Raw genomic sequence first — 13,105 nt, 5'->3', positions numbered from 1 at the left:
TGTCTGAAATAGATCTTTTGATATATTTGACCCTTGTTACCTTCTGTGGAACTGACTGACAAAGAATAAATATGCAGAAAAAAAGCAAAGCATTGCTGAGATGATGACTGCCAGCTGAATCTCATCTCTCTCCTACGAAGGCCTCTGAGTTTGTCCTCTCTCAGTGTTACACAGCTCACCAGCAGAGATCTTCAGATCATCTGGAGATTCAGGATCCCATCGTCACCACCAGCATCCTCTTCAAAGAACAGACTCTTAATTCTCCCCAAAACTTTCCTCTGTACAGTTTTCATAATAAAGGTTGTTAAGTTGATCTCTAAATGTGCTGTTATAGATTATTCTTCTTTCTTATTGTCACAGTCTTCATGTACAATTTAAAATTTAAATCAACTTAGTTGTTGCAACAAATACATTTTCCCCACAAGGACAATAAAGGTTTAATATGGTCCTTCTGGATGTTGCTTAAGAGTTGTAGTGTCCCATATGAGTCAAAATAACATGGAAAGGAAAGTGTAGGCGTGTGTGTGTGTATGTGTGTGTGTGTGTGTGTGTGTGTGTGTGTGTGTGTGTGTGGAGGGGTAGTGGGTCGTGTTTAAAACCCCGGGGCAGATTTGTGAAAGTGCTGACGTGGCAGGAGCCAGGTTTGACCATTGTGTGTGACTGCAGCGTGCTCTGCCTGAGCTGGGGGTCGTTTTTCATGCGGGGGGTGTGGGTAGTGGGGATGTGGGGGGGTTGACTGACCTTTTGAACAGCGTTTGGATTTGGACACACTCCAGATGAAGAGAGGCCCCGACCCTGCCTGTACGAGCTGCTTGTTTGGACACAATGACCCAGGAGCACATGGTAAACATAAGCTCACCCCACCCCAAAAAAACCCCCTGAAGCCTGAAGCCAAGCGCAGCAGATCAGAGCAGCGACGGGAGGGCTGTGAACACTTGTTGCGAACATTGAGGCTGCATGGCGGTCACGTGACAGCAGACGGTTTTACTTACTGATACAGCTCCAGATACGCGTCTTCCTGTCCGCAGCTGACCTCAGAGATAAACCGCTGAACATTCAGTTGAACACAGAGTGAAGCTAAACCTTCAGCATTTCAATTACCAGCTGCTGAATTAGTATTTTGTTCCACTACACAGGTTTAATAAGTAGTCTGCACTATGTTCTTCTGTTTTTATTTGAAGCTAATAGAGTTGTGAAGTGGAAGGAGCTGCTGATGATGAATCCACATTTCAATTAATTTCTTAAAAGGTTCTTCTCAATATTACCGACCACAGAAACTCAGGACTCTCCTGAATAATATAACGATCCAACAGGTTTATATTCTGACCATCAGTTTACATTATTTCAACTTTGTTCCTGAGAAATAACGATTCGTCCGTCATTTCAATACCCATGAGCCTCTGCCGTTGTTACTATGGAGAGGAAACCAGAGCGTAATGAATTCAAAATGTTTCATGGTTGAAGTTGTAAAGAAAACATGGTACCATGGTAACCTAGCTCTGTGATTGGCTGTCCACAGTCAAGCATCAACTTTTTTTTTTTTTTTTTTTTTTTACAAACTTTTGGCGTTTTAAAAATGAGAATAAGAACAGTTAGATGTTATCATGATGATGTTTAGTAGGTAATATTTACCATCTTAATTTAGCGTGCTAGCATGCTAACATTTGCTAATTAGCACTAAACACAAAGTACAACACAATGGATGCTGAATGTGCTGTGTTTTGTCCTGACAGAGCCCAGCTTTCACCCCCTTGTGATTCCATAACTAGGAATTTCCTGAAGTATTGTGGAAACTATGTTTTTTATCTCAATTCCCACAGCAGGCTGGCAGTACTGGTTGCTGTAGCAGACTCCATAGCCTTCACAACCGGCTTCAGTCCGCTTGTAGGGCATATGATGTGGGTTTAATTAACCGTTTTAATCTGTTTTGGGACCAATTGTCTCATTTTAAGAGCCGCTGACATACAACATGCGGTTTGTGGTTTTAATATTCACATAGATGACGTTTCTTGTAGCTTTGTTGCTGATTTGCTTAATATCACTGTCTGGTCCCCACACATCATTAGGGGTCATACTTTAGACCTTGTTTTATGCATTTTAAATATTTCTTCTATTTGCTGTGAGGAGCTGCATGTCACTGGTTCAACCTGTTCAACTTGTCTTTTAATTTACATTCTTTTCCCAGTAAAAACATGTAAATTGTTCTTGCATCTTAAATCTCAGCTGAGAAGTTTTCTGCAGCTTTTGACCCAGCGCAGTGTTTTCTTCTCACACTGACGTTACTTGTCTAGTCCACTCTCTTTAATACACATCGCTCCAGTGTTTAGGATAAAGTGGCTCCGAGTAAAATGAGACTTGTTCCCTTCCATCAATTCATCCCCCCCTGGTTAAATGACACTATTCAACTGGGAAAGTTCACCAAGCTCCGTGTGCACCATCTCTGTTACAAAGACCTTTTAACTGAGTTCAACAGCATGGTTAAGGATGCGAGGGCTTCTAACTTCCTCCAGTAAACCTTAAAGTCCTGTTTGACACCATCAACAGCATTGTCACTCCTGCACCTACTGATGTGCCTATTATTTCCTCTTTTCCTTTGTTTATAAGATTAGAGATGTCAGGGTGAGGCTGAACATGCAGTTGTTCAGCCTCTTCTGAAAAAAAAACTAACCTTGATTCATGCTTTCCTAAAAAACTACAGGCCTATATCTAAGCTGCCTTTTATCTCAACATTTTTAGAGAAAGTTGTTGCCAAACCGCTCACTGCTGTCTTGACTGCACACAACATTTTAGATAAATTCCAGTCTGGTTTCTGTCAGAAACATTCCACTGAAACAGCTTTTCTCAAGAGTCTCCGATGACATAATGATGTCTTCTTTTGTGGGTGAATGCTCTGTTTTGGTGCTGCTGGATCTCAGTGTAGCTTTTGATACTGAACAGCATCCTGACTGAAAGGCTGAAGCGGTGGGTGGATGTCTCTGGGAGCGCCCCGGGGCTGGGTTGCTTATTCCCTACATGTCTGAAACCGCTGCTCTTTCCTGTGGTGTACCCCAGGGTTCTGTTTTGGGTCCTATATTATTTGCTTTGTATATGCTTCATTTTGGTCACATTATTAGCAAATTTAGAAATATCACTGTTGCACTGATGGTATCCAGCTGTATGTCTCTTTTAAGACTGTTTTGCACAGTAAGGACTGCATGACTAACAACTTTTTACAACTTAACACAGATAAGACTTGAGGTTCTTATCGTTGCTTCAGATAGCGGAGCTTCCAAGGTTGCTCAGTGCGTTGGGTCCCTTTCTTCAGTTGCACAGTCTAATCTTCTCTGTGTAACATTTGATCAGGCGATGCACTTCGATCGACAAATCATTAACCCGTTCATACTATAAGTTCATACTCAGGTCTGTTGTATCACAGATTATTCACACTTTTATATCATCCCGGTTAGACTACTGGAATTTCACCTGCCTTAGTCCCTGGACCAGGGACATCACACCCATCTGATCTTCTTTGCTTCCCATCAAGTTTAGGATTCATTTGAAGGTTCTTGTTTTCACATATAGAGCCCTGCATGGTCAGACCTGCTCCACCTTATATCACCAGTAGGTTACTTTGGTCTTCTGACCAGAGCTTACTGGTTGTCCCTCGCGCGCTCCACTGAAAACAAAAAGGTTTCTGATGCCTTTAAAAAGCAGCTGAAGCCTCATTTATTTCAAACTGGCCTTCGTCACGCCTCGTACTGTCTAGTGTTTGTAATTTTGTTGAGGATGCATTTTCCCAAAATAGCTCATACATGCAGCAAAACATTATAATTAACCTGCAAAAGGCTGCAACTCACCCAAAACTGTTGACTCATGTTTCAGAATTAAGTTATTGTGTCAATAAATAAGTCATCGCCACCAAAATGACACGTTCCTTTGACATGGTGTAAAAACCAACCAATGTTTTGTCCGTCATGTTTTCACCAGGAAACGTGTACGTGAACGTCTGCTGAACCAGTCTGTTGGTGTTGTTCTCCTGAAGTTAACTGACTGCTGTCGTGTATCAAAGTGAAAATTCTCTTCAGACATTTCAAGAGTTCACGTTACACTTTGTAAAGCAAAAGTAATGTGAGGAAAAAAAACAAGTTTATTTTCCTGCTGTGGTCACACAACACAGTACAATACAAAAAAAACAAAACAAACATAGGCCGACTATACGCAGCAGTATAGCAACGGATAAAGTTACAGTACTGCTGTTATATCATCACAAGCAGCAGGCGAAGATGTTTGACTTTGTGGTCGATGATCTTATACTTTACACCTCCGTCGCCCGTCGCCCAGCGTTCCCAAACCGTAGTAACTCTGTTGCCCTGAAGCTCTATTTAATAACCGTACTCATGACTCGGTCGGTTGAGATAAAACGTGAGAAACTCTGCAGTTCGAGTCCATATCGATGCAATTTATGAAACATGGGCCGACCAGATGTGATGACTTCTAACATATTTTTCAGAACTATTCAACTATTTTGATCACAGACATGTACAACCAGTAATTGTTCAAATTGTAGACAATTAGTCATTTGCTGAAAACGCTAAATGCTAAAACATTTCCAAATGTAACAAAGATGTTTTTTTTTTTTTTTCCTGTTTTGACGACTTCATCTGTCATCGGAGAAAAAAACTGTGATGTGAAACAAATGAAAAACAGTCACGACGAGGAAGGAGGTGAATTCGGGTGAATCAGGTAATGAATCATTCCTTGTTTAACATCAGTTTCAAAGCTGCAGCCAGTTCTATGAAATCACGGGATATTTTCAGCATTTTGATGGGAGCTGTTTTTACTGGCAGCGTTCGGAGGTGAGAACAGCTGAGGTTTGTTGTTCCTGCTCGCTCGCTCGCTCACTCACTCACTCTCTCTCTCTCTCTCTCTGTGTGTGTGTGTGTTTGCCTGTTCTCCAGCCAATGAGTTCAAGACGTGTTTCCTCCAGCCTCATCCTGCACTTCAGAGTCAGGAAAGAGGAGGAGGAGGAGAGCTTTGGGTGAGCGACAGCTGAACAAACAGAGAGAGAGAGAGAGAGAGAGAGGTGGGGGGGTGAGAGGGGGGAGGGGGGGGGGGGGGGGGGTGAGAGAGAAACCCTCAGTTTTTCTCTGAGTGTGCCACGTAATTTGAGCAAACCCATTAATCTCGGGCCACTGGCTCTTCAGGCCCTCTGGGTGTTGAGTTTCGGTGACAGATGAAAAGAAATGAGCTGGCTCGGCTGGAATCTGAGGCCGACCTCACGCCAGAGACGAACCAGCCTGAGAGAGAGAGAGAGAGAGAGCGAGAGAGAGAGAGAGAGAGAGAGAGGGCGGAGGTCTGGAGCTGGTTTGGATTGGCCGTCTGATTGGCTGGCAGACATCAAAAGGATCAGCAGACCGAAGGCATTTTTTTGTGTCAAGAAGTTTTTTAACCCATCTGAGTGTTTTATTATATTTTTTTTTTAAGGTTGAAGGAGAGAGAGAGTGAAACCTGCTTTCCTTTTTCAATAAAAGACCAGAAATAAAAAAAAAATTAAATTACCTCACAATTTTAAAGGGAAACAAGACCCCCAGTGTGTTTTTAGAGGAGAAACACTGATTTAAAAAAAACACATTGAAACTGTTTCTCATGGTCAGCGGATCAATGAGAAAGCTCCAGAACAAGCTAGTAAGTGGACCCTTGAGTTTTTTTACTTCCAGTCAAGAAGAACATTTAACTCATCAGAAAAGTTCTCAGAGATCAAGTGATGAAGTTTCATTTTGCCTGATTTAAGCTGTACTGATGTCAGATCTGCTCAGAAACTCATTTCAAAATACTTTTCCTTTTTCTTACAATCCAGAGTTAAATATATATATAAATATATATATTTGATTTGTATCTGACAGCTGGAGTTACTATTGTGAATCCTGCACAATATGGTTTTACATTCAAAGCAGCTCATGTGTCAGAAGTCGTCTGTCCGCCTACAACATGAACAGACTGTTAACTCTTCCACTGCTGACCTCCCGTTCAACTCTTCTTCTTCTTCTTCTTTAAACTGTCGTTAGTTCTCTAGATAATTAAACTAATCTGTTAATATCTGGAAAAGAATCAGATCAGAACTATAAAAAGCTTTAAAGTTTCTTTAACTGAGATTTAAGATGTTTTTAATGTCAGTGACGGAAATGAATGTAAAAATACAAAATTACAAAATCAAACCCACTGGTGACCAGTGGTCAGACGACTGGTCTGTAGTCTGTTAGACTGGTTTAACTCAAAAAAATAAAAAAAATACAATATTGTGAAAACTTTTAAAACTAAAATTACAACATTTAAAAAAAGGTCAAACATTGAATTAAATGGTTTCAGGCAGATTTTTCCAGGATCTCAATGTTCTTCAGCTGAATCTTTACTCAGATGTTTCCTGTAATTCTCTCAAACTTCAGTATTTGTTCTTTATTGAACACTGATGCATCGAGCAGTTTGATATATTTTGTTTAAAGCTGCAACTAATGATAATGATAATGGTGTTCCCAACAGTCCACAACCCAAACATGGTCAAATAGAAATATTTACTATCAAATAAATCAAAGAAAAACTCACATGTGAGAGGCTGCAACACTATAAAAGTGATTAATCGCTTCAATAGTTCAATATTTTCTGTCCGTTAATTGATCAACTAATTGTTTCAGCTCTGCTTTAATTATGTGAGTTCAAAGTGCTGCGTTGGTCCCAGAATAAGACGATAATCTGGAGGTTTTATTAGAAAAAAGTGACAATTTCACAACTGCAGAACGGAGATAATATCAATATAACTGCAGCTCCTACAGGAAGTGTTGCATTATGGGTCGTTTGTAGCCTTACTGGTGAGACAGTCAGTCAATGTTGAGAAGCTGGAATTTTGCAATATTTTACATTTTTTTGCTTGTAAAAATGACGATTAATCAATTATCAAGATAATTAAACCGATCAACTGATCGTTTGAGCTTTCATTAAACAAGGAATCTGTTGTAGGGCTGCAACTGACGATTAGTTCAATTATCGATTGATCTGTGATTTGATTATTATGAGATGTTAGAAAATAGTGAAAAATGTTGAAAGATTTGAACCTAAAACATCTTTTTTACTGTCAGAGACGACGAAAGACACCAGAAAATATTCACAATTCAAACTGGAATCAATGAATTTGGACATTTTCTTCTTAAAAAAAACAATTAATTGATTATCAGAATTAGTTTCCAGCTGATTGATCAACTAAATGTTGCAGCTCTACTCGTCTCTAACGAGCTCAAACAACACAGACGTCACAGATTTTGCTGCGTGTGCAAAAGTGTTTCATCGAATGTGTTTGAACTTTTTAAAAACGTGTCGTCATGGAGATTTAAAAACCTGCCGCCGGCGAGCAGAGCAGACAGGAAAGGAAAGGGTTAACGGTGGTTTTTTGCTCTCCTGGCTGCTGGTCTGAATGGCGGCTGAAAGCGGCGGGGGCCCCGCGGCATAAACACACACACACACACACACACACACACACACACACACACACACACACACACACACAGGCCCCCATTCATCCGCTCGCCGTGTGATCAACCTTGAACAGTGGAAGGCGTGTTATTGCAGCAGAGCGTTGGGGGGGGAGGAGGCAGAAGAAGAAGAGGAAGGAGGGCGGGGAGGGGGACAGTGACTCAGGAATTCCACCGAAGAGCACGTGACCCGTGAGCAAGGCATTTATATACTCCCCCCCCCCACCGCCCCTCGCCCCTCCTCCTCCCCTCTGCTCCGAGGCATGGGCCCCTCTGTACTCCTTCTTCTTCATGTGTTATTTTTCTTCCGTCAAAAAAGCAGCCGAACGTGTTGAGCAGAAAATATCCACAAGTGACAGAATCACACGTTTTTATGCAGAATATCAACTTAAAACCAGATAACGAGCCGAATGAATGTTTCTGTTCTGATGAGTAAAAAACAAACTTCAGATCCAGTCTGACAGGAGCCATTTTGTCTGATGAAACCAGTTTGTTGTGGAGCAGGAAGCCTGTTTGGATTCCCGTCCCAGAGGGAGGGGGGAGGGGGGGGGGGGCGGACAAACAGAGCCCAGAGGCGTCTCATCCCGTCATCCTGACAGAGCTATGTGGAAAAAAAAAAACACACACACACCGGTGACGAGCTGCTTGCTCAGCTCCCCGTCGTAACAGTCCCAGCGGGGGCCGCCGCCACCGCCGCTCATGACCTCACGTCTTCGGTATGTTTTCACTGGAATCAGGGCGTCGGTTCAACAACAACAACAACAACAACAACAATCTGCTGCCAAGGTTTGTTCTTAAAGAATAAAACAAAGATGGCTGGTGAGACGCCAGCGACACACGGATCCAAGCATGTCAGCAAAAAAAAGCACCGGAGGGGGGGTGAGGGGGGGTGAGGGGGTCAAAACATATTGTCACGCAGGGTGTTAAGCGTTGTCACCGGGCCGTCTCTCTCTCTCTCTTTGAAAGCCACGCGCATCGCGTTTCCACGGCGACTATTTTTAGGCCCTCCTTATCACGTAACGCCTCACAAGAGCAGATGAGGCTGAGCGGCGAGCGGCCTCGACTCGCCTACATGTGATTTACTGTACAAAAACGTTTATGCAACACACTTCTCTACTCCCGGCCTTCACCCTCCTCCTCCTCCTCCTCCTCCTCCTCATCCCTCATCCCTCTCTCTCTCCCTCTCTCTCTCTCTCCTTGACTTTTCTTCCTCCCACTATTCCCTGGAAGCCGGTTTTTTCCTGTTGGAAGGTATTGCATCATGGCTGATTCACAATCAGGCCGTGACTCTCCGACCGACTCCTCGCTGGCTGATTATGGAAAAAAAATAAGCAAAACCACAGAGACACTAGAGGTGTTATTACAAGGTCTGAAACTGTATTTGGCAAGTTTTTTTTTTCTTAAACAAGTGCATACATGTACAGCTAGAAGCATTTTTTCTTTTGTTTGTTTTTTTTATTAATTTTTTTGCCAAGTGCTCAGATTAGTCACATTCTATGTTTGACAGGGACTGTCTCCAGACCTAAAGTACACCGACAGAAAAGAAACAAGTGTGATGTGGGGGAGGGGGGGTGGGGGGGAGGGGGGGGTCTGTTATGAGGAGTACATACCTTTCATCTTCAAAAATATAGAAACACAATGTATTGAAAAAGAAAAATCAAAAAAATTATACAGCCATGTTTACGAAGTATACACTTCCCTTGTGTCCAATATGTACATGTCCGTCAGTTTGTCTGGGGCTCTCTGGATGACTGCTGTGTGTGTGTGTGTGTGTGTGTGTGTGTGTGTGTGTGTGTGTGTGTGTGTGTGTGTGTTGCTTTATGTCCTGCTGTTGTTGCCGTAGTTGAATTACAAAAAAAGGAAAAAAAGTTCAAGAAAAAACAGCTGGTGAACATTTTAAGGGTCCCGCTCCTTTTTTACCTTTATGTCCCCGGCCAAGATGGTGGCTATTTCACCCTGCATGAAGGCCCAGGGTACGTTGGAGCCGACCAGCGGGCATCGCTCGCCGCTGGGGCAGTACACCTCGCCGGTGGCGCCCTGCTGCTTGATGCTTTCCCGGGAGCAGGGGAAACAGAACTTGTGGGACGGCACTGACGGGCACTGGACGAAGTGAGTGTCCTCCAGCCGCTCGTGGCACAGCGTGCAGCACAGCGGCACGCTGCCGGGCGGCACCGAAGAGTCCGGAATGCTCTGCGGCGGCGGCGCATGAGGGTCCATGCCGCCGGGCACGTGCGGGCCAGAAGGGTTGGCGCTCCCCGGCCCCTCCCTCTGGGCCAGCCTCCTCTGAGAGGCCGAGGACGGAGACAGCGGGCTGCCGCTGTTCCGCCGCGCGCCCGCCGTGGTGGAGTGTACCTGGTTGCCGTCCTTAGGCGAGCCGGTGCTGCCTGCGTTGTCGGTGGCGAGGATAAGGGCCGCCATGGGGGACTGACCGTTCTGCGCTGTGGCGGCCTCAGGGGGCGTGGTGCGTGAGTGGGGGGAGATGGTGGAAGGGGGCGCAGCTGAGAAGCCGGGCAGGGCTGCAGGGGGCATCTTCAGGACCTCAGATGGTGATGGGAGCCAAGGTTGGCCCTCACTGCCGTTCATCTTGGGGGCGCTGCCCTCGCCTTCTGGCTCTGGGGAGGCCTTCCTCTTCATGCTCCGAGGGTGCTTCCCCCTGTCTGAGGAAGAGGAAGAGGATTAAACACAACACCACATATAAACACACACAAACACACACAGGAGCATGCTGCTCTGAATAATGAAACACGGGAAATTTCTCCACACATGGTGAATAAAGCTGCTTTTATGCAGCTGCTGTCCTCTGCCAGAGCCCCGCGTGCACAGAGGTTAGCGGGTGCGTGTCAGCCGCGTCATCATTAAGCATGTCGGGTTAAAGGCGTCACGCTGTGCGTGAAATTCGCTGACACATAATTTCAGAGCTACTAAGTTCCTGTTTGCACAGCATGCAGGTTGAAAATATCCCAGCTGGAATCAGAAATGCTTTTACCTGTTTTGGAGGAGGAGGCGCTTTCATACCCCATCACCCGCTGCATGGCCGCGTGCTCCTTCTTGAACCGGCTGTCCAAGGTGTGCAGCGCCATCAGGTCCCGGACCGTCTTGCCTTTGCTCATCCAGTCCTTGTGGCTGTCCGACAGGTCCGACAGGCTGTCCGGCCGGTGTTTGTCTTTCAGCTCCTCCGGTCGCTTGCCATGCTCCCCGGGGCCCGGCGCAGCAAGCACCCCGGGAAGCCCCATCTGCGCCGGGCGGCCGTTGAGCGGGTGTACGGTCGGTATGCCGCCGTTCACCAAAGGCACCAAGCTGGGAGGAACCGTGCTAGTCCTGCGGGGGTTGGGGCTTTGTCGGTTCAGCTCCGGGGGTTCGTCGGGTTTTGGAAATCCGTTCGGCACCGGGAGGCCGTTCGCCTGCCTGCCCGCTTGGTACTCCGGTCCCAGCCGCGGCGGCCGGTCGGACAGCGGGTAGCGGTCCAGAGGCTGCGGCGGACGGGAGCCCGGGTCTCCGGCCGAGTGGTTGAGCTCCTTCCCGGGGTGCTGGGGCTTCCCCGGCCCCGGAGAGCGGCCCTCCTGGAAGCCGTGGGCTCTCTTTAGCTGCCGGGCTGTGTCGATAACAAATTCCACCCGGTCGGCCCCCTCGTAGTTGACACATCCGCGGCACACCGGCTCGGTAAAATCCCAGATCATCGCCCACGGCATGCGGGGCAGGTCGCACAGATAGCAGGACTGCCTCCGTGAGGCAGCGACCGCCGCGGAGGACATGTTGAAGCCCGAAGCGGAGGAGAAATGCTCCAAAATGTCCGCCGGTTTGTTTACGTCGCAAGAAGAAAGAAGTAACCGGAAAAAAAGAATAAAACTCGGTAGTATTTTCCGTCAGAAAGCAGCAGCGTCGCACCGACTGGAGCTCATCGTAGTTGTGTCCTCTGATGCCGCGCGCCTCCGTCTGAGCTCGCGCTTACAACTCAGCGCGAGCTCTCAATGTAGCGCCGTGACGTCAGCAGCGACACTCAGCTCGTGCTCCGGGCTTCCATTTACTGGATTCTTCGACGACCCCTCGGGCGCATGCTCACACCGTATCTCTATCTTTATCCGGAGCTGACACACGAAGATCGTCTGTGTCCGAGTCTTAGCAGAGGTGTCACTCCGTCTCGGTTTTTCAGTGACGGCAAGTAGCGACTACAGGTTATTTAGCACAGAATTTCCTGTCTCTAATAAAAATGAAAATGTCACTAAAAGCAAGAAAGAATAAACACATTTTAGGCTCTTTAAGCCTTTAAGCCAAATTTGAGCCATTTTACATTTGAGAGCAGTAAAAACATCTTTCTTTTATACTGAAATTTTATGACTGTTCCTAAAGTGATCCAGAATGGAAATATTTAAACTTTTTTTGTACATAAAGGGGGTTAAATTTGACCCGTATGTATTCATAAAATTCAAAAATTACCTTTCAAAAATTTTGTTGCATTCTTCACATTTAATAACGCTCATTTAAATCATATAATATGGTTGTTATGTTCTACTATTTTAGGTACCATGGGAACATAATACAGCATAGTGTAATGGTGAATGTTTTTTTCTCCATAAACAAAAAGCACAAAACCTAAAGAATACACCCTCCCTCTGTTCTCTGAAAGCTTCATTAAGGATTAATCACCATTTCTAAACATAGATGAGGTATTTAAAAATGAAAAATAATTTATGAGTCAGAAAAAAAAACAGTATGTACGGGTCAATAGAAATGCTATGACACAGTTAAAAATAAGAAACAACAATAACTTCAGTAAAATGTCACTATATATATATATATATATATATTTTTTTTTAATTAAAAGTTTGTTTGATCCCCGTTAGCATCTGCATGTTCACACAGTTCACAAGGTGACAATACAAAAATACACATTTACACCAGTCATCACAGTAGACTAACATGACAACACATCCTAATGCACATCTACTCTAAACAAAACATGTAAGAGTCATAATTTAACATCAAATGCCCAATAGAACCCTTTCACACCAAAATAATACTTATAATTACCAAAGTTTCTTTTAGCACTTTTCAAACCATGTGTATTATTTTGTTGTTTAATATGATTTGGGAGTGAATTCCATTCTTGCGTTGCTCTGTATTGAACTGATGTTGTTTTGTGAGGTAATGCTGCGTTCCAGTCACCTCGGAAGTGGGAGATGGGAATAATGATGTCACACCCGTGTTGACTGCGTTCCAGTACAATAAGTCGGAAAACCAGTTCTGGCCTGGTTAGCCATTGTTCCAGTTGAAATTTCCCTCTGGGAACTCTGGAATTCCGACTTACCAGTTCAAATGGAACGCACCAGTAAACAACCTCCAGCAGCGTGTTCAGATAAACTGATAAAAATAAATAATAAGCTCTGCTAGCTTTGTTTCCATATGTTTCACTTACAGTCTGACTTGTCTTTATATTCCTGAGTCAATGTGACGCTTGAAAAAACAAACAAACAAAAGTCTCACAAACAGTCTTTGCTAACTGACAACCAGTAAGCTATCAATGCTAACACGGCCTGTCATATGATATTAGCTAAATACTAAATCTACTGATATTTTCCATAAATTCACACCATATCTGCAGATTAACA

The 13,105-nt window shown here is 44.6% G+C and overlaps 1 protein-coding gene across 1 annotated transcript; it reads right to left on the bottom strand.

Annotated features, from left to right (window-relative positions):
* Window positions 1-8,854: 8,854 nt before the first annotated feature.
* irf2bp2b (interferon regulatory factor 2 binding protein 2b) lies at window positions 8,855-11,536 on the bottom strand. The gene is made up of 2 exons (XM_044342689.1): window positions 10,486-11,536; window positions 8,855-10,156 (listed from the first exon to the last, which is right to left on the bottom strand). Exons 1-2 carry the CDS (start codon window positions 11,249-11,251, stop codon window positions 9,396-9,398), a joined length of 1,527 nt encoding a protein of 508 aa, XP_044198624.1. The 5' UTR covers window positions 11,252-11,536; the 3' UTR covers window positions 8,855-9,395.
* Between the last annotated feature and the right edge of the window lie 1,569 nt (window positions 11,537-13,105).

This window comes from Thunnus albacares, chromosome 3 (assembly GCF_914725855.1).
Source record: "Thunnus albacares chromosome 3, fThuAlb1.1, whole genome shotgun sequence".
Classification (NCBI taxonomy): domain Eukaryota; kingdom Metazoa; phylum Chordata; class Actinopteri; order Scombriformes; family Scombridae; genus Thunnus; species Thunnus albacares.
Note: the sequence above shows the minus strand (reverse complement) of the source record. Positions and strands in the feature narration are given on the sequence as shown.